Source organism: Xiphophorus maculatus, chromosome 14 (assembly GCF_002775205.1).
Source record: "Xiphophorus maculatus strain JP 163 A chromosome 14, X_maculatus-5.0-male, whole genome shotgun sequence".
Taxonomy (NCBI): domain Eukaryota; kingdom Metazoa; phylum Chordata; class Actinopteri; order Cyprinodontiformes; family Poeciliidae; genus Xiphophorus; species Xiphophorus maculatus.
Genome location: NC_036456.1, coordinates 2717917 through 2738156, shown reverse-complemented (window position 1 = coordinate 2738156; position 20240 = coordinate 2717917). Strand labels below are relative to the sequence as shown.

The 20240-nt window shown below is 40.5% G+C and overlaps 1 protein-coding gene across 3 annotated transcripts in view; it reads left to right on the top strand.

Annotated features, from left to right (window-relative positions):
• The window catches only part of rasgrp2 (RAS guanyl releasing protein 2), a 59778-nt gene that overhangs the window by 15682 nt on the left and 23856 nt on the right, over window positions 1–20240 (top strand). For 2 of the 3 annotated variants that reach the window (XM_005800031.2, XM_023346460.1), the window contains exons 2-11: window positions 319–452; window positions 562–664; window positions 846–902; window positions 2464–2595; window positions 2935–3085; window positions 4248–4421; window positions 9473–9589; window positions 9967–10248; window positions 18444–18518; window positions 19742–19864. In XM_005800031.2, the coding sequence (XP_005800088.1) occupies window positions 383–452; window positions 562–664; window positions 846–902; window positions 2464–2595; window positions 2935–3085; window positions 4248–4421; window positions 9473–9589; window positions 9967–10248; window positions 18444–18518; window positions 19742–19864 (1284 nt within the window). In that variant the 5' untranslated portion in view covers window positions 319–382. The remainder of the gene's footprint in view (window positions 1–318; window positions 453–561; window positions 665–845; window positions 903–2463; window positions 2596–2934; window positions 3086–4247; window positions 4422–9472; window positions 9590–9966; window positions 10249–18443; window positions 18519–19741; window positions 19865–20240) is intronic. The other variant, XM_023346461.1, reaches the window with a different exon arrangement.

The following is a 20240-nucleotide window of genomic DNA, read 5'->3' as shown; positions in this document are numbered from 1 at the left end:
GCCGCTCTTGTCTACTGTCACAGAGGCATGAAAATCAGCCACTGTCCCCTTTTTGCTCTGTTTGGACACTGAAGTAAAGCTGCTTTTCAACCTTAAAACACAATATCGTCTACAGACGTCAGCTCATGTTCTGAAGCAACTAAATCATTTAAAACCCAAAGTTAGCCAGACATTTACACCCTTTTTTAGACTCCTCAGAGGAAGTGGAAGTCACACTTTGAACTATTCCAGTCACAGCTGATGGAAAGGTGTTTTCTGTTTTGTGTTGACGTCAAACGGACCGAGTCTTTCGCTCACTTTCTGATCCTCTCCTCTCAGTGAGCGCCACAAGATTGCAACCAGACTGGAGGAAGCGAGGTGAACACAGAGACTGGAGGGAACCATGGAGTCCATTCTCTCAGAGCAGGCTGCCTCGGTGGACGAGCTGGTGGAGGCCTGCATCCAAGCCTTCGGTTCGTCGTTCACCTCATCAGAAAAAAAATGACTTATGTGGCTTTTAGTGGCAGTAAGTACAGGCTGGTGGAAGCCAGCACACTGACTAGACCTGATTTGTTTTTGAAGATGAGAAAGGCACTTTGAAGGATGCTTCCCTGGTCCGGATGTTCCTCATGATGCATCCCTGGTACATCCCTTCCACCGACATGGCCAGGAAGCTCGTGCTCCAGTATCCTTTGACATCTGCATACATTTCATGTTTTCCCTTCTGGTGTTTGCCTACGAATACACAGAGCTGTTAATTGCAAACCTAATTTTGGGATTCAAGCATACGTTCAACTAAAAGTCTTAGTTTCTTCTGTCCTTGTGTATTTAACCCGAAACAGATTTTTACACCTTAACTTAACAAGATCCCGAGAGGAGAGCTGCACCGAGGAACGTCGAACGAGAATATGCCACCTTGTCAAGTAATGATCTCTCCTCGCTGCCTGATAATGATCTCGTGTTGTCTTTTCTTTTGTCTCGTCTGTCAAAGCTGTCATCGTTTAGTCTTTCTTCTCACTCTCGTTCTTTAATTAGCCTCCTCGTTCTCATTTCCATCTCACAGTGTTTCACATATTCACACCCTTTGAACTTTTACATACTTTGTCATGTTACAAGTATAAACAACGATGCGTTTTAGAGCGATTATGTAAAAGACAAGCAGAACGGTGGAGGGATTTTATTGAAGATCAACACAAATATTCTAACTGATTAGAGATTAAGGGTCCGATCTCCAATCACAGAATTGATACATTTCTAATCTACTGATGTTATTTTTATTTTTTTTTTGCAGATTCTGATTTCTGTGTAAGAACTATTAAAACAAAAAATATTCAGTTTTTTCTGTTTTCTGCTCTCTGGATGCATTGAGCATTGATCAATAGAATCAATAAGGAATATTTGGGAAACTTTAGAAGGAGTAAAAAAGACTAACTGAAACAGCACTCCACACATTTCAGATTTTTATTTGTAATTTTTTTTTACTGCGGTGTGCACATTTCCACCAATCCCCTAATTCGCTAATAGCAGAGCTATTTTGTTGTTTAGTGCTTTTGCTAACATGCTTAGCACACTTAGCTTCCCCTAAATGATTTTTTCTGGACAAATCCTAAAGCACTATTGGACATCTGCCTTGACGTTTTTGGTACTGACCGTTAACAATTTTTTAAGTAGTTAGACATATTTATTCTGTTTATGTTGCACTTCTGTTTCCTCTTCTCACATTTTCTGAGTTTTTGCTACCAACTTTATTTTAAACATAAAACATACAGGAATAAAATAAAACAGACTATAGAGAAGACACTATAAGCATAAATACAATATCTAAGGATATTATTGAAAGTGTAAATTATAATGTCAAAATTAAATTGGTATAAATTGGAAACGGTTATAGTCTTTCAAAGGCATATATAAGTTGAATTGAAGTTAGCGCCTTAGCATTAGCTTCCACTGAATGCCGTGTTGTTTCATTGATTTAGTATTAGCTTCCAGTAAACACTGTATTAGCACGTTTTAGCATCCTTTAAATGCAGGGTTGTGCTATCACTTTAGCATTAGCATCCGCTAAATATATACTGTGTTGAAATTGCTGAGCTGTGTAGCACTTTAGCAGTAGCTTCCACTAAATATCATGTTGGTGTAATGTTTTAGTATTAGCTAGTGCTTTAGCGTTAGCACAATTAACTTCTCAGTAAGAAGTGCCAGCCCAGCTCTGTTTTTTTTATCATGTTTCTTCCAGTTGACAATTTTTACACTAATCAGTGGTTTTAATGTGAAAAATGGATTGTGAACACTTCCGCAACACGCTCCATGTTAAATTTAACACAGGCTCTCGTACTGTGGCGAATTTTTCTATTTCCACCTCGCAGCAAAAGTACCGATCCAGAAAGATAGATTTATGAAACATTTCAAGCTGCACAAACCCAGACTATTTTCAGCGTCCAGCACTTCACTCGTCTGCTGTTCTTCCTGCGGCCTTTCTTCCAGGTACTGGATCTCTGAGTTCCCTGCCGAGTTCAATCTGAACCCCGAGCTGGAGGAGCAGATCAAAGACTTTAAAGACCTCCTGACCACCGGAGGCAACGAGAGGCAGAGTCAGCTCATCGACCTGGACAGCGTGTGAGTGAGCTGGGGGTCTGTCTCCACAGGTGTCAGCATTGTGTTTAATTGACATTGCTGAGTTGTGAAGGGTCAGCGACTTGTTTCGCTTCTTTAACGATAAACTCAAGTATGAATCCATTTTAAGCTCTATTTAAAAAATATGTAGGTGATTTTTGGAGGTTGAAAAAAAACCAAACTAAATTCTCCAATGAAAGCTGGATCTCTGTGGCTTTCCGGGGGAGCCGGTAATGTCACATTTTCCGGTGGCTATAAACCTGGGTCCTCATGACTTTTATGACGCTGTTCGAAAATAACATCTATAAAGAATAATGATCTGTTCCGTGTCTCTGCTCGCAGGCCGTCGTATAAATGGAAGCGGCAGGTGACTCAGCGTGTCCCATCTGTGTCTAAAAAGAGGAAAATGTCTCTGCTGTTCGACCACCTTGATTCATCTGAGCTGGCAGAGCACCTGACCTTCCTGGAGTACAAATCCTTCTGCAAGATTCTGGTTAGTGCTTCAGAGTCAACTTGTTCACAGCTCTTAGATCAGTGCCACAGGTTAACCGTGGTTGCTAAGCAATAAAGACTGATGTCAGCTTTCATAGCGCTGTGTGTATTTTTAGTTAATTTTATAGAACTTTGATTTCTTTTTCTTTTTTTTTGGCCGCATTTCTGGAAGACAAGAGGAGATGAGATGCTTACTTATAGAAGCCGTACTAAAATCATATCTCATCATAGAGAATCGCACTGGAAACAAATTCAATTCCAACCAATCAGATTCATTTCAATGCAATCCAGCTCTAAACAGTGTATAGAATAAGTATGTACTCCCTTAATGATTTAGTTTGCTTTTTTAAATCAAATTTTAATATTCAAGATCATAAACAAAGATGTCATGTGTAAATACAAAACAAAAAACTATCCGTACCAACCAAACAAAGTAAATTATATTTTACACCCTTGAGTTTGATTATTGTGAAAAAGGGAAATATTAGAAACTCATGATGTCACACGCTAATCAGGTAATTAACTCAAAACACCTGCAAAGGTGACTTTCAATATTCTGTCATTGTAAGAAATGCAATTTATATCTCACATGAATCAGTTTGTTCATGCAATGAGTCATTAAAACCCACGCCGCGTCATCCTCCTCCAACTACTTCCTGTCGTCTTCTTCTTCGTGGTTTGCACCAGTGGCAACATCCGGTTGTTGATCATGTGACTCTTGTGATGCGAAAAAAGTGTTTCTGTTGTAGTTTTGAGAAATAAACCAAAAGCACTTTGTCCTAGTACCAAAACGTTTTATTGAAAAATACAAAATTTTCCCGAAATTTCCCGCAAGTTTTGTAGAAGCAACCTCATTTCCAAATATGTCAAATTGCACAATAAGGTCGATGGAAACGCAGCTGGCGAGCAGAAGCCACAGAATGTTATTACTGGAAAAGCTGGATGTTGGCAGAATTCTGTATCCAACCATATTTATAGAAAGTTAAGTGGGAGGAAAAAGTGTGGTTAGAAAATGTGCCATTTGAACATTCTCATGCAAATCTTTTTTATAACATACATATCAGTTATGCTGTGTTTGACATCAATTGGTTTTGCTTTGCTTCATCGTTTGGATCTCTCCTTGCCGCGGAACATTCTCAGTGACATCCTGCCTCTTTGCTCAGTTTCAGGACTACCACAGCTTCGTGATGCACGGCTGCACGGTGGACAACCCCATCCTGGAGCGCTTCATCACGCTCTTCAACAGCGTCTCCCAGTGGATCCAGCTCATGGTGCTCAGCAAGCCCACCGCCCAGCAGAGAGCAGCTGTCGTCTCCCATTTCATCAGGGTGGCGCAGGTTAGTCCCCCCCCCCTCCCCCCACCTCCCGGCTCGCTGGCTATCCGCTACCAGGAAGTTACGCGGAGAGTCGCGTCGCCCGGAGCCACGGCAAAACAAAAAACTGTTTCGGAAAACGTGAAACAGAGCTGAGGCGCGCACCAATAAGCCTCTGATTTCCCACCGGATAGCATCAGTGTAACTGCAAAAAAGAAACAAAAAAAAAAAAACATAATAAATCTAAGCGTTTAAACATCTCCTCTGAGACTGCTTTAGTACGGGAGGAAAAACCTTGTATCTTGTAGATTAAAGGATAGCTGGCTCGTGTGATGGAGCGCATTTACCTAATTGCATTTAAATTTGCCTCAAGTAAATAAAATTATCTTTAGAAAAAGATGATGAAATGTATTTTTTCCCCCCAAAAGTCTGATAAAAGTATGTGCAGGAAAGCAGCATACTGTGGATGAGGCGCCAGGTCTGTGGTTCCACCTGTTGCTCACTGCATACATTTGATCTGAAGCAGGACATAATTCTGTTCTAGCAAAACATAATTAGATGATATTTGCTAATGTTTCATACCGACTGAACAATTATCTACTCCTTTATTTGAAAATAAATTGCATATTGCTCTCTTGGTGAAGATTCAAATGTGTGAGAAATATTACCGTTTATTTCTAATTCAGTCTTGCTCTTACCACAACCCCGCTCCTGCAGAGGAACCCAACGCCAGGGAGTTTCCCAGCATGCCGTTCTCTGTAGGAGCCAGTAGGCATTTGCATATTAAGGTTAGGCGGTATCCATCTCATGACACCAGTAATCCTTCTAGAATAATACAGGAGCAGAGAGGATTGGGGTGTTTTTTTTTTTATTACTGCATGAACAAAAACAAAAAAAAGGATTTATTCAAACATGAAATTACATAGGATGTGAATACTTTTGAATCCATTGTGCGCTAAAACTAAAAGCAAAGTGGAGTTGTTTCAGCGTAATGACCTGCAATACATCTGGAGGAAAACCGCGATGCTTTTACCATCTCAAATGTAAGTTATGGAAGTGGCAGCATCATGGTGCGGGGATTTTTTTTTTGTATGGATGTATATAGAATATACAGTATATATACAAAAACTTATGATTTTGAAAAATGTAATAACATATTCTCAGTATTCTGGCATTTAGCAAATAGAAATAATTTTGGTAATTTTAACTGACCTGAAATCAGGGAAGTTTGGTCTGATTGAAATTCACACACGGAGAAATAAAACTGAACTTCTGGTTTCAACTGTATATTTAAGTCTTGTCACAGATTTTCGATTAGGTTTAGACTGGATTTGACTAGACCATTCTCATATGAACACATATGAATATGTGTTCAGGATTTCTGGTTTGGACTAGAGATAACATTTCTGAAAAATTTAAAATTTGAGTTTTCTTCTCGTCTTTGTCCTGTTGGGGCACCAGAAACCAAGACATGCCAATTCAAAGCAACAGTTTATTTTTTCTAATTGCCTTTAGATTCAGCTGCTATTCACCTGTTTTATGGCTTGTTTTTGTTTAATTTGGTTGTTGGCTGGGTGAATTGTCTGTTAATGAAGTTTTGATTTCTTGGGTTGAGTGACGTCATCTCCCCTGGGCCCACCATCTTGTTTTAGAAGAATGTTTTATAGCTTGTCTTTAGTTGAACTTTGAATTCCGGTCAACTCTTAGGAGGATTGATTGAAATAAAAGCAAATTGTTCTCATGTATAGTTTATTTTAAAAACAAAAAAGAAAAGAAAAGAAGGAAGGAGAAAAAATGCTTGAAATGGGATTTGGGATTTAAAACATCTGAGATTTTATTTTTAAACCATAAACGTCTCGTTCATACATTTCACACATTAACTTCTTGCTCAGAAACCACCCAGACAGCAAATTGTAAACTTTGGTGATCCTTATTGATTCCCACACTCATTGACTGTAGGAATTTACTCAGGTATGGAACTACAGTACAAAGTTCCTCCATCCCTGATCTTAAAACAATCCCAAATCCCAATAAAAGCCTCATTTGTAGCTGACCGGATTTCTTTAGACTGTCGTCCTCTCACTGAAGAAATCTCCCTGTAAGTGGCATCCTGGGTTTTACTGTAATTGCTTTCCTTTCTGCTTGATCTCATCATTTGCTGCAGTGTGCCAGATGGGTTGTCATTTTTTCCCCCCTCCTATCTATGTGACAATCTTCTTCATCTCCACTGTGAGGATGAAACCTCGGTGGAGCAGAGAAAGCGCAGATGAATTTCCATCTTAATAGGCTGCAGCGCGCCGAGGACGCATCGTTACTTACCGACAGCGGGACTTGTGGATTGTTTCCGTCGTTATGAAAGCTCTGCCTCCACTCTGCACCCTGGGTTTGATCTCCTCTGTATCTACAGAACAGACAGCAGTCGGCCGTGGTTTATTCCGCCGGCTCTCAGCGGGGTCCCTTACGTCTCTCTGTCAGAACACATCGCTGCCTACCTAGGGCTCTTGTCAAGGGAGTCCAGCAGAGCCCTCCTTAGTGTTTCAGTCACATTGATTATGAGTCGGCCGTCTCGTTTCTGGTGTTTCATGAAGCCGTGTCTCTGCGGAGCAGAGAGAGCACAGATGCTGGTATTGACCAGAGCTGCTGGAGAGACAGAAACTATTTTCTGATCATCACGGGTGACATTTTCTTTTCTCTGACCTTTCGGAGAGCAAAGGAGTTTGACTGCTCAATCCGCCGCCGTGGTTCAGAGAAGAGCTGGAATTGGTTTTGGTGACATTTTGTTCTGGTGGCAACGCGCCGGCCCACGTCGGTTTTGACGGACTTTTCTCTCCAGGATTAGTTGGAATAACTTTGATCTGCTGACTCCTCATCAGTAGTCATCATTAAGAGAGCACGGCAGCTGCAGCTGAGCTTAGCTTTCAGTAGAATACTATTAGTGTGCCGCTTTACGTTTTAGCATGCTGACATGCCACAGGATTAAAAGGCTTGATCCTTTTCCCAACAAGACCTGTGAAGTACCACAATGTTTGGATTTCCCCTTTTATTAGATTGAAAGTGAAATCAGAGAAACTGATCATTTTCAGTGGTCTCTTAATTTTTTCCAGAGCTGCATATCAAAACATCTTTTACATCAAAATTAAGCTGTCATCTGTCTCAATAAAATACACATACATTTGTGATTCTAACATGGTTCAAAAATGTGAAAAACCTCAAATAAAATGTATCATTTTGTAAAGCCCTGTAGCAGCTGTAGCTTATCAATCTGTAGATCAAGTTGTCCTGCCGGGTCCTTTCAGGAGAAGGCGGTGCGGGTTTAAATGGATTTATTAGAGAATGACACATCCAGCTCAGACGCACAGCAGAACATGAATCGGTTTCGATGAATGCCTCTCCTCTGTGTGCTAAAGTTGGGCTATCTCTTAATGAACAGCCCTCTGCGGGGCTTCACGCTGCCCTTCATCCTGCTGGCATCTCACTGGAAATCAATGGGGTCGCTGCTGCGTGGGAGGCCTGCCGCAGGGGACCATTTGATCCAGCTCACACACCCTCGGGGATCGATCTGCCGAGCGGCGCCCGGGCAGAGCGCCGGTTCTATCTGGATCCGACATGAGGGCCGTGGAAACGGACGTACAGCGAAGCAGAGCGGGGCGAGGAGCAGGGAGACGCGTCGTCTTCATCGACAAAGGCAGAAGGGCAAATTCCCACAGAGCATTAAGGGAAATAAATTGGAAGAAAGCAGCAGGTGGACTAATGATGCTGGTTTGCAATGAAGAAGGAGAATATGAGGAATTGGAGATGGGCGCCCTATAGGAGGCTGTGATGGGACACAACCAGTGCATACTGGGGGAAGCTGCAGAAATGTCATCAGCTTTAAGGTTGCAGAATGCATTCAAAAGCAGCTTGAGCTTCAGTTTTATCACTGCTTGCGCAAGACTCATTTTCACAAAAACATAGCTGAGACCTTTACACAGGAAAAAACAGAACATGGGATAATCCTCCATGCATCGACATTAATTCTGACTTACTCTTTTTATCCCCCATACAGAAAATCCAAAACACAAGTTATTAAAACAAAAGCTCGGATAATGAATGGATGTAGTTTTAGTTTTCAAAAGCCTCGGCCAGCAGTGTGGTCAAGAACTGACTGACCTGAGTTCACATGCACAGGCTGCAGAAGGAGAATTAGCAGTGAGCGTCAGTAGTAACCAAATAGCTGCTTTGCATTTGTGTGAGAATATTTATATTCCATTTGGAATGGAAACACAGCTAATGATGGTTATGTGTCATAGTTGTTTTCTGTTGGTGGTGCCTTATTTTCCTTGGTATTACATCACATTATATTTGGGGATGGATGATATTTTTGGCACTAACATTTGTATCGGCCAATATTAGTCATTTTTTAGCATATCAGTATTGGTTTGATTAATAAAACTGATATTAAAAACTGACATTTATTTCCATCTTGATATCGTTTGCTTAAGGAAGGCGAGTGGAGGAAGTTGGCCGTGTGGTATTTGTGTTATGTTTCAGCTGTGGTTAATGACTTTGTTACGACATTTATCAAAATTTGAGACAAAAAAAAATTGGTATCAGGGAACAAAACTGCAATCGGTGCACCCCTAAATATTTTTCATATGCTCTATGAAGAAAATTCACAAATAAGCAAATTTTCTGTGGATAATTTGGAGTTAAATTTACTAGAATAGTCCACAGAAACAAAGTCTGTGATAAGTGAACTGCAAATAGGCGAGTGTTCATTTTAAACTTACAAATGTGACCAAGTTAGGCAAGTGGTGTCAGGAAGAAAAGACCAGAATTCTAGCAAACTGTTGTTACAAGCTTTGGGAAGATGCTGAGAAGATTTGACTTAAGGCGTACATTTTAAAAGTAAATTTATCCCTTAAGAAAGTAACAAAGTTTCTCTCCTTCAGCAAACAGGAATAACTTTGGTAACCTTCTTAAAACGGGGAAAAAGTTTTGTCCGATGTAACCTGCACACAGTCCAAAAAGGCGTTGTCTTTAAGACAGCTTACATAAACATGTTGTATTATCTGTTCTTCTCTTCTCCATGGCAGAAACTGCTCCAGCTGCAGAACTTCAACACCCTGATGGCGGTGGTGGGCGGCCTCAGCAACAGCTCCATCTCCCGCCTCAAAGACACTCAGAGCCACATCAGCGCCGAGACCAACAAGGTGCAGCAGCGACCCCTGCCCTCTACGCCGTCGCCCAACTCCGTTTCTGGTGTTCGCTTTCGAACACCGGCCACACCAGTCCGCAGTGTTCAGCGTATCGGTCCACTTAGCTAAGGTGGAACGTTGAATCTTGAGTCGGCAGCCCACCTCTCTTCTGTGAGAGTTGCAGAGCTGCTTGTCGTTGCCCATTACGCCCACGCTGTGTCTTTTTAGAACTATGAATTTGAACCACATGACTAGAGTGTTGATCAGAACAGTTGGGCGGATGCACAGTTTCTACTCTTACATGAGTCCATCTGGAGTTACAGTTTTGCTAAACATTTGGGAGTCTCATAAACCAGACTCTAAAACTCAACCCTTCCTTTGCTCACCTGCAGGTTTTTAACACCCTCATCGAACTGGTGACGTCATGCGGAAACTACAGTCAGTACCGCAAACGCTTCTCCGAGTGCTCGGGCTTCCGCTTCCCCATCCTCGGCGTGCACCTGAAGGACCTGATAGCCGTGCACGTGGCGCTGCCGGACTGGGCCGACAAGGAGAAGACGCGCGTGAACCTGGCCAAAACCCAGCAGCTCTACGCCATCCTGCAGGAGCTGACCCTGATCCAGACCACTCCGCCGAACGTCGAGTCCAACTCCGACCTGCTCAACCTGCTCACCGTGAGTTCAGGGGCTCTGGGTACAACCTGTAGAAATATAAGTTGGCGTGCTAACAACAGAACCATTCTCAAAGGAGCAGTCAGACTAGACAGAATGGCAGAACGCTGTGAATGACAAAAACATGCCAATGTGACAGGCGTCCAGTTCGTGACGCCCATTCTGGCAGCCGCTCTGTTGTAGCCAGATGGGACAAATCTGTGCACACACTCGACGAGAGAGAGTGAGTGAAGATAGCCGGAACACAAACGTTTTAGCAATAAGTCATCTCAAGGGTAGAAGAAGAAGAAAAAGTTTTATTTATATAGCAGTAGGATCAGAACCACCAGAGAACACGATGCAAAGGTTGGTGAAGGCTGAGGATGTAGCCGGGCGAAGGCTGCCAAACGTACAGGCAACCCTGGACTCATGGAGCAAAGACTGGAACAGATGGACTGAGAAGTGTAAATGAACAAGGGTTAATTGATCCAGTATTTAATTCCTGGTTCATTCACAAAGCAAAAGAGATGGAAAAACCAGAATCCAATGAACACGTTTACAGATTTCTTCTAATTTGCGCTAAAATGTTTCAGATTGTCATCCAAGTTTTAATATCACACAAAAAGAACTTTAGGAAACACAGAATTAGATTTTCAGATGACGATTTAGGACAGGAAAAAAAGCCATGAAAATAGAGTTACCTATTATTGTAATCTAGGCATACTAAAGTAATTTCACGGAATTTTAATTGAATTTTGTGACTTTGACAAGGCCACCTCGAAAATCTTCATTTTGTGTATTTACCAACCCCGCCTGTGGTGGCGCAATCAGGGATGTGGTTTGTGAAACTTTTGCGTTGTGAATCATCAAACCAAGGAGTGGAGATAATATTAGGTCAGTGATGATTTGACTTTTTTTTATAAGAATGCACCAATATAAAAATTTGGTCCACTATCGATATCTGATATTAACAATTCTGGTATTAATTTACTCAATATGTATTATATACATGACATATTTCCATAAAGTTTCAACACAGAACAGAATATCACTCCATCAGCATTGCTTCTGTGCTTTATTTAAGCACCTCCATTATCACATGACCAAAACAAAAACCATATATGGTTGACCAACAAAACTGCCAGGAACACAAACAGTAGCAACACGAATTAAATGAATTCTGTGGTGTTGTTTTTTATCGGCCCAGTTTTACTTATCAAACAGATACCGATATGTTAAAAGAAATGACTAATATCGGCCAATATCAACGTTAACTCCTGGATATCATGCATCCATACAGTGTTCTGTATAGAAGTGGTGGAGATGCAGTCGAAACAACTAACACTGCTCACAGGGAAAGATATCATGACATGAAAGCAAAGTCTGGCAAATATTAAGTCAGTGCCCACTCCTTTGAGTCAGCTTAAAGAAGAAAGTGTTGCCTGACAGCGTGTTTGAGATAAACATTACTGGTTTTCTGGAGTATTTGATTTCGTGGATGTTCTGCTTTTCTAACATTTGTCCTCATTTTTCAAACGTCCCACAGAAGAAGACCGACTGAAATGCTATTAGGATGTAAAGGACAAACATTCCTCAGGACATAATTACGTTACGCTAGTTTTCCTTCCTGTCTGAACTTCCTCTCTGCTTCTGTTCCACTCTGTGTTGAACAGTAAAACTCTCAGACTGCAAATGAAAAGAAGGTGGAAATAAAAGTCTCAGACAGGTTACAAAACGGCCGGCAGTTTAAAACCCGTGCTTGTAGATGTGACGGCTCCTTGTAGATCCATTCTTGTGTTCACCAAATGCTCACCAAACGATATACAGTACAGACCAAAAGTTTGGACACACTTTCTCATTGAATTCAATGAGAAAGTGTGTCCAAACTTTTGGTTTGTACTGTAGAAGTCACCACATTCCTCTCTGTCTAAGCTGGTGCTGAACTGTTTTTTTGAATTTCTTTTGAAAACTGAAACCCTGAAAGTAGAGCGATTAAAATATACAGTTTATAAAAAAACTGCATTGAGAGGTTTTATTAAAACAGTTTTTAAATGAAAAATCAATTTCTAATATACCATGTGTTTCAGTACCAAAATGGAAGAAAAATTTTAAAAGGCATTATAAATAACTGATGAGATTTTATACCTATAAGGTACATAATCTGAACAGCATTGTGGATCCCAAACACACAAGTAAAATATGACACTCAACTAGCAATATACTGGTGTGCAAAACCCATTTGCAGTTTGCAAGAGTGCAGATATGTTTGAGCACAAACACCAAATATTACACATTAGGTTTTCAGTCAATCTCCGCTCCGTCACGTATTGAAGTGTAAATAACAGTCAGGCCACATTTTTAAGCATTTTAAGATGGCCACCAACGTTCAGGTTTTCAACACTGCCATTCAAAATGTCTTCACGTTTTTTTATGCTACAACCGTAAGTGTTTATTTTAATGGGATTTCTGATACCAAATGGTAGAAATCTGAAATCAGTGACAAGCAGATGTCCTCAGATATCTTGAGTCTGATTGGATGGATTGTCTGTGGATATTTATCTTTTTTAAATTCTCAATTGGATTTACATTTGGACTCCACTCGGCTCTTAGGTGGTTATAACAGTTTCCCATGTGGTGCAGGCCCCTTTTTCAGAACCTACTTCATCTGCGTTCTTATCGTCTCAAGTCGCACTGAAAACGCGTCGTGAGAAGATTGTCAGTCACCGATTGGCCAAGAGGTGGAGTGTCAGGTTGCATCACCATAGCAATGCCATTGATAGCCGCTTGCGGTCCTCAATGGCCAACAATGTTGTGATAAGATTAAAACACTGTTGCCGCTTTATGACAAGCCCACCCACAGTGACAAGGCAGTTTGACCTGAACCGAGGCTAGTCAAGTGGAGCTGAGTTGAGTAGTTACTCGGGGAAATGGGCCGTTTCTAAATAGGTGGCTTCTAAAGACAGTTGTTTGCAACAGATTTCATATAGGGGCATGAGAGTAAAGGGGGGAAATTAGCAGTGAACTTCAGACTTTACAGTGGACTCCCACCCAGTCGCTGTCCAGTATGGGCGGGGTTTTCAGTGGATCATTGTATGTTGGGGCTTTTCCTTGGCTCTGATTGGCTGTACCCCAAAGAGCGTAGCTCAAACTCTGGAGATGTTAGCTTCTGCTGTAGTTCTAAGATTTGCTTTGTGCATATCAAACCACATTGTGGTATATTTTATGTTTAAACAATTAAAATTAGCAGCTAAAGACATCTTTAGAGGGGCTTCCAAGTATTCATGAGTTTTAGGGGTCATTAACCCCCTTACCCCCTACATAATGGAGACCTACCTGTCTCCAGGGATCCACTGCTCCTTACTTCCTTCTACAATTACATGCTACTGTGTGCTGCTCTACCACATAAAATCCCTACAAAACACATTAAAGGTTGTGGTCTTAATGAGACAAAATGTGAAAAACTTAACAAACTGAATTACTTTTGCAAAGAGCTGTATTTACTACTTCCCATGTATGAGACCACTTTTCAGATTTGGCCCTCCCGGCAGATCAGCATGAAAGCATTGAGTTTCTGTTTCAGCACCGCCACTTTACTGCTTCTGTGTTTGTGTTTCATTATTGTTGGCAGATGTTTCCTGAATGTGGGAAGGGAAGCTTAAACAATCCCAAGAGATCAATTACTCAGCCTGGCTGCCAGTGTTGATGTGAGATAGCTGCTGGAATTTGGTTTATTTATACAGCACCCGCTGGCAACAGAAGTCACCTCGCCGTCCTTCTCATGGGGTTTAGATCTGAGGCGGACGTCAGGAGAGTTTACTGGACGGGGTCAATACTCAATTATCTTTTGTCAGTAGCCAGTGGATTTGATGTGTGTTGAATCCTGCTCAGCTTGCAGCGATAAGATGGAGAGGAATTCGATGAAATAACTCAAAACCCTGCAGTCTCTCGCTGCGTCAAAACATCGGAGACGGAGCAGGTTTAACTGCTTTAACGTACGCAGACGCAGGGTCTTAAAAAAAAAAATCTCTCACTCTGAACGTTTTGTGTCATTTTTATGAGCGGATCAACACAAAGTAGCGCATGACTGTAGTCTTTTTAAAAACTAAAATGTTGCAAGTTTGGCATGCATTCTTTCAGTCACCCTTTCGATTTATTAACACTGAATTCCAAGAAAAACAAATTACTTCATTAGTTATTAGCCAGGGTACCCTGTGCATAATTAACAGGAAATTCAAAATTTTTAAGAGGAATGCTTTTAAGAAAAGTACATAATGGAATTCCCCTGGGCAAGAGTCTTTCTAAATGTTCCAATCAACCTGCACATTATTGCCAACTGCATGAAGCACAATTGGCATTTAATTCATCTGCTTATTCGTCAGACTTAAAGTACACTGAACTCAAATGACACAACAACACTCTAACACAGTTCACTCTGGCTAACTAATAATTTTGTAACATCATCAAAATCATAATTTTGTACAACCATGGCCATTTATAGACAAGCAGGTATCAAAGCAAGGAAGAATAAATATGTTTGTTCCAATTCATCACATTTTTATACAGTGGAATAATAAAGTTACTTGTAGGAGTTAGGAAACAGTAAAGTATATGTTAAAATGCATTAAAAGTAGAAACAGTCTTATCAGTAGTACAGTAGCTAACATTAACAGCCAATCAGGAGCAAGGACAATAAATGGCAGTGAATATTGAACTACGAATAAGTGTGGTCCACCACAAATGTCAGTAGTATTATTGGAAGCAGTACTAGATGTGCTATTTTTTTTATTCTTATCTTACTCAGTACTGCCCTCAGAATGTAAATTAAATGGCATCTGTAGGGGATTTCACAAACAGAGTAAGCTTTTTTTTTTTAGTTAGCTTTATGCTATTTTAATTTGGGAGCGGCTTTTACCTGGATTGCCTTCACTTTTATTGTGTTTACCATATTGACATTACATTACATTACATTACACCTGAAGTCTTAAACTTGAGTGTTGTTATTGTGGTTGACTTGTTGAGTGTTATGAGACCCTCGTTAATAACGCTGGTGGCCCAGTAAATCTGAAGTGTTGATAATCAGTCAACAAGCTAACGTACTTATCATTAGAAGTTACTTTATTCATTTTTTATACACAGATTAACACACGACAGGAGCTGTGTCTGCAGGCAGCCAGCTGAGCCGGCGCCATTTTTGAAGGAGGAGTCAAACCCTCAACGTCCGCGGGTCTAAGGCCTCCAAATGTGGGGCGTGCTAACCCCCTGCACCACCACAGCACGCCCCACTAGCTGATTCTCATTTAACTGCTAGTAGCAGCCAAGTGAGAAGTCTAATCTTGTCGTCCCCTCGCTGTGCAATACCTCTGATGTAAAATGTATAAATTCAGATTTATTAAGGTTTTTGAAAGGTTTTTGAAAGGTTGGGTAAAGTTAACTGACGCTGAACAACAAGGGAGAAAACAAAACCGATATATGAGCCAGTATAGAGAACTGCGACCCATAGAACGTGTCAGATTGTCATCACAATCTAATCTAATGGCGCAACATCTTCAGATAACCCACAGCTATTTCTGACCTACATTTAAAACGGCAGCGGAAAACCAACAGTACAGATCACCATGGAGACACCATACCCACGTTAAACATGAGCCTCTTTAACCAAACTTTTTCGCCACAAACCGTCGGGAGCTGCTTCTGGATGTTTCGGTAAGAGTTTCCAGAAACGAAGCAGGATGACAGGATGTGTGGTGAGGCTTTCACATCAGCACTAATAAGATCTGCATCAGAAGTTTCCTCATAGTATTGAGAGATTTGACTTACTGCAGGACAATGAGCACATTGAGCTAGCTGCCTAGTCAAAGTTCTGACAAAGCAAACTATTGTATGCTCTCAATTTAGATAAAATTGCTTGGATTTTATAACTGAATAACTCCTTCTTGACCTTTACTCTGAGGAAGAATAAAATTAGGTAAATAAGAGAACTGAACCAGAAAAAAAAGAACTTTTGTCCTTCCTGGTGAACCAGTCTGCCTCAGTAAAACACAGGAAACATCCTGACAATGAGTCAACAGCTCACCGCACAACAACTGTGGGGCCAGTGGTGGAAACGTATGTGTGACTTTTAATTTGTAACCTTGCCCAGAAATAAACGCAGCTGTTGCTGTAGTAACGTAGTGTGAGGGCGCAGAGGGATGCTGCTGTTAAACAAGGCTCTGCTTAACACTTCCTACTGTGAACAGGTGAGCCGTCTTTGTGTGCAACATACCCACCGATCCAGTGAATGTTTTTCATTTTGGACAGAACAATTCGTCTCGCTGTGATAAACGCCCAGGTCCAGCTCTGCCTCGCAGAGGGCAGCAAAAAGAGCTGCAAAGGTGGCAGCAAACGCAAACTGAACTTATTCAGTTTAGTCTGTCTCGGATTTGTAAACATCTGTTTGGGTTTCTTTTGCTGCTCTCTTAGACCTTTGGTAAAAGTAACTTTTTGAGCTGCCGCCTCCAGCTGCCATTTGTCTGCTAACAAGGCCGGTTCAGGTGACACCATGTGACCTGAGACTGACCCTCGAATGATGAACGATGACTTGCGTCTGGTGCTTCCGTGGAAGAATGGAGATCGGAGAGTAGAAACTGAAGAAAAACAGCTATAAAAAAAAAATTTTCAGGAAAAAGAGAGACACAAACTCAAGTTTGAAGGCTGGGGGTCATATTTAATCCCAGGAACAATTCATGTGATGTATTTTCAATTTGCTAACCTTTTGACAGTGTTGAATGAGCATAATTCAAAGGTGATATTTAATTTTAAACGTCAGTTCTTTAAATTACGACTCTTCACAAAAACAGGCACATTTGCTCCTATGGACAAAAATTCTTCACTTCCAACTGTAACTTTCCTTAAGATTTAATTTAAGATAAGAGCCTAAATATGTAATTGTCCACAAGATGGCACAACGTTTTCCCAATTCATGGTGTGTAGGAAACTTTCTCTCATGTCAAGAATTACTGACAGTGTCAAATGTCAGTGTTGAGTAATTATAAAAGTATTTGACTGCCAGAGCCAGACAATAAATACAGCAGCATCTTAATAAAACCAGAAACTCTCTCGCTATAGAAAGATATAAAACTCATTCTAACACGTTTAATTTGTTGTTATAACAATTAAAAAATATTTTATTTATCCCAAAGGGATATTAAATGTTCTCATCATAACTCATATCATCTAAGTATCTTAGATAATGAAGTGGAAAGGAAAGATCTCCGGTAGCAGTCAGTCTTACATCAGGTCTCAGGAGGCCTCTGACTGAACACTGTTGCTGTATGACAGGCTTATGGTTGCTGTGGTAACAGACCAAACTTTGGGCAGCAGAGACAACATTTCACAAAATATTTCACAAAAATTTGTTTAATTTCTCTTTTTAACGACAGTTAAACACTTCCGTAAACTAGAAAAAGTGTCGTTCTTAGCGAAACAGCCATGAGAATGCATTTCTGCAGAATGATTGCTGCAGAAAATGCAAGAAACAGCAGAACATAGCATAAGAAGACAAAAGCAGAAGAAAGCTACAGTCATACATGGTAGAAATATTTTTGCTAAAGAGCTAAATTTAGCCAAAGATATAGCGCAGATTAGCAGAAGCAGAAGTTAGTATAAAGCCTGAAATAGTTGAAAAAGTGGAAAAAGTAAAACACAGAAAAATGCATAAATTAGCAGAAGCAGAAATTAGTATATTTCAAAAAGTACAATAGTGAATTTTAGCAAAAGTCACAGCAGAAATCTTCAGAAGAAGCTGAACATTTTGATATATGAATTAGCACAATTAGTTGAATGTAGTAAAATGTACAGAACATTATATATTAATAATAATAATAATAATAATAATAATAATAATAAAGAAAAACAGAAACACTATCAGCGAGAATGCAGTAAGCATTCTCACTGATAATAGTGTGTAAAGAAAAATATATGTAAGGGAAATTATATATAGCTATATATATTTTTATGAAAGACAATGGACTTCTGTTAACATTCTGGCTTTTATGGGCTTCAAATCCCAGACATGCAATAAAAAATTGACAAACATTTCAGGCAGAATAATTTTTAAAAACTATCAGGATAAATTATATTTGAAGAGTTTTTGGGAAACAGACTTTTTTTTTTTGTTCTTAGAGATATTAATTGTGACATCATCTAATTCTGCATGCCTCATGCTCATGTTTTCTCTGCAGGTGTCACTGGACCAGTACCATACTGAGGAGGAAATCTACCAGATGTCTCTGCAGAGAGAACCACGCAAGTCAGCTGTAAGATACTTTTTGCTCGTACCTTCCCTTTAGACCTGTCGTAATTCTTCATGCTACAGATAAAAGGGAGGCAGATGTTGACGTCAGCAACTACATTCTTGTTGGCTGTCTCAGTTAGGACTAAAAATGTCCAAAGTGTGCTAAAACATATCTGCCTCAGCATGACACCACTACCACTGGAACTGTTGACCCAAGACAGAATGGATCTCTGCTTTCATGTTGCTCAGGCCAAATCTTGACCTTTAAATGTGAAGGACGCTCATCCCACCAGGCAAAATCGTTCCAACATGATATTGGAGTGCCTGTTTAATTTGAAGCCTTGGTTTCCAGTTCTTAGATGGGTAGATGCTTGTCATGCATCATTGCGCTGTTGATGTGTGCAACACTAAAATCACAAAGAACTAAGGGAATCCAGTATTTAGCTTATATTTTAAGAACCACTCGCTCCTGTTCTACATGCTGAAATCACAGAGCTCTCCACATCAAGGCCAAACAAGGAGACATGTTTGGTTTTTGACACCACAGTGAGCTGCTGCCACCATTTCCTGTGCAAACCTACTGAAAAACACAATAAGTTGGTTCAATCATGAGAAATCAAGATTGTGGAGTTTTGTGATGTTGTGCTCTATCACGACTAGGAATGCTTCTTTTGCCATATCATTTTATGTATTTATTGCTTTGTTATAAATCCCACACCAACACTGTCAAAGTGGTCGCAACTATCAACCAAATCAGCCAGAAAGTAGGTTCTGCTGTCAGTTTCACTTACAGTTTCAAGCACCCAGCATGCTGAGCTGAGTGAGTATGATGCCTAGCATAGCATCATATTATTAAAATGAATAATAATAATAATAATATTGGATTATTGCTGTAATATTTTGCAGCTCGATTGAGTATGACAGAGTGGCCCACATGTTCAATAACCATAAGACAGAATTTTTTGATAATGTCCAAAAAGTCTGGGGCAGTTTGACCTTAGCTGTTGATCAAACGGTGTATGCTGCAGTTTAAAACGGGTTATTAAGGCAGTGAAAGGCTGTTATTGTCTTATGGAGATCATCCATCCTAACGCACGGAAGCAGAATGTTTTGAGGATATATATAGCAGGATATATAGTGCCTAAAACAGATGTGTTAACCTTTACTTTGTTCTGTCAAAGCTGTCTTCTTTCTTCCTTAGTTTAACCTCAATCCCATGATCCTTTGTGCTTCTTTGCTGTGCAGCAGAACTCCAGCCCTGCCCCGGCGCCTGAAACTAAGCCCACTATGATTGATGAGTGGGCCGTGTCGGTGAAACCCAATGCTGACCCGACGATCATTAAGAAACACATAGAGAAGATGGTGGAGGTGAGTTTCCTCTGGGGGCTCGGTCTAACTTCTGGGATCCTGGGACCACAACGATACGGATGACTTATTATCAGGTCTTGTCCTTCACAGAAGGACTATTTGATGTTGGCCGGAAAGCTGAAGATGTGGAACAATGTTACCTTCTGATATAGTTGTGAGGCTTTTAATTGAAGCAATTTTGGGCTCAATGAACCACAGGTTAAAATCCTCCGAGTAGATCATCATACCTACAGCGAAGCATGGCAGCAGTTCAGTGAAGCTCTGGGGCTGATTTATTTCCTTTGTCACCAGAAACCCAGAGATTGATTTAATTTTTCTACTTTACTGAAAATCTTTGGTGGGATTTAAAACATTTTTTACCAACTAAAGGAATCTG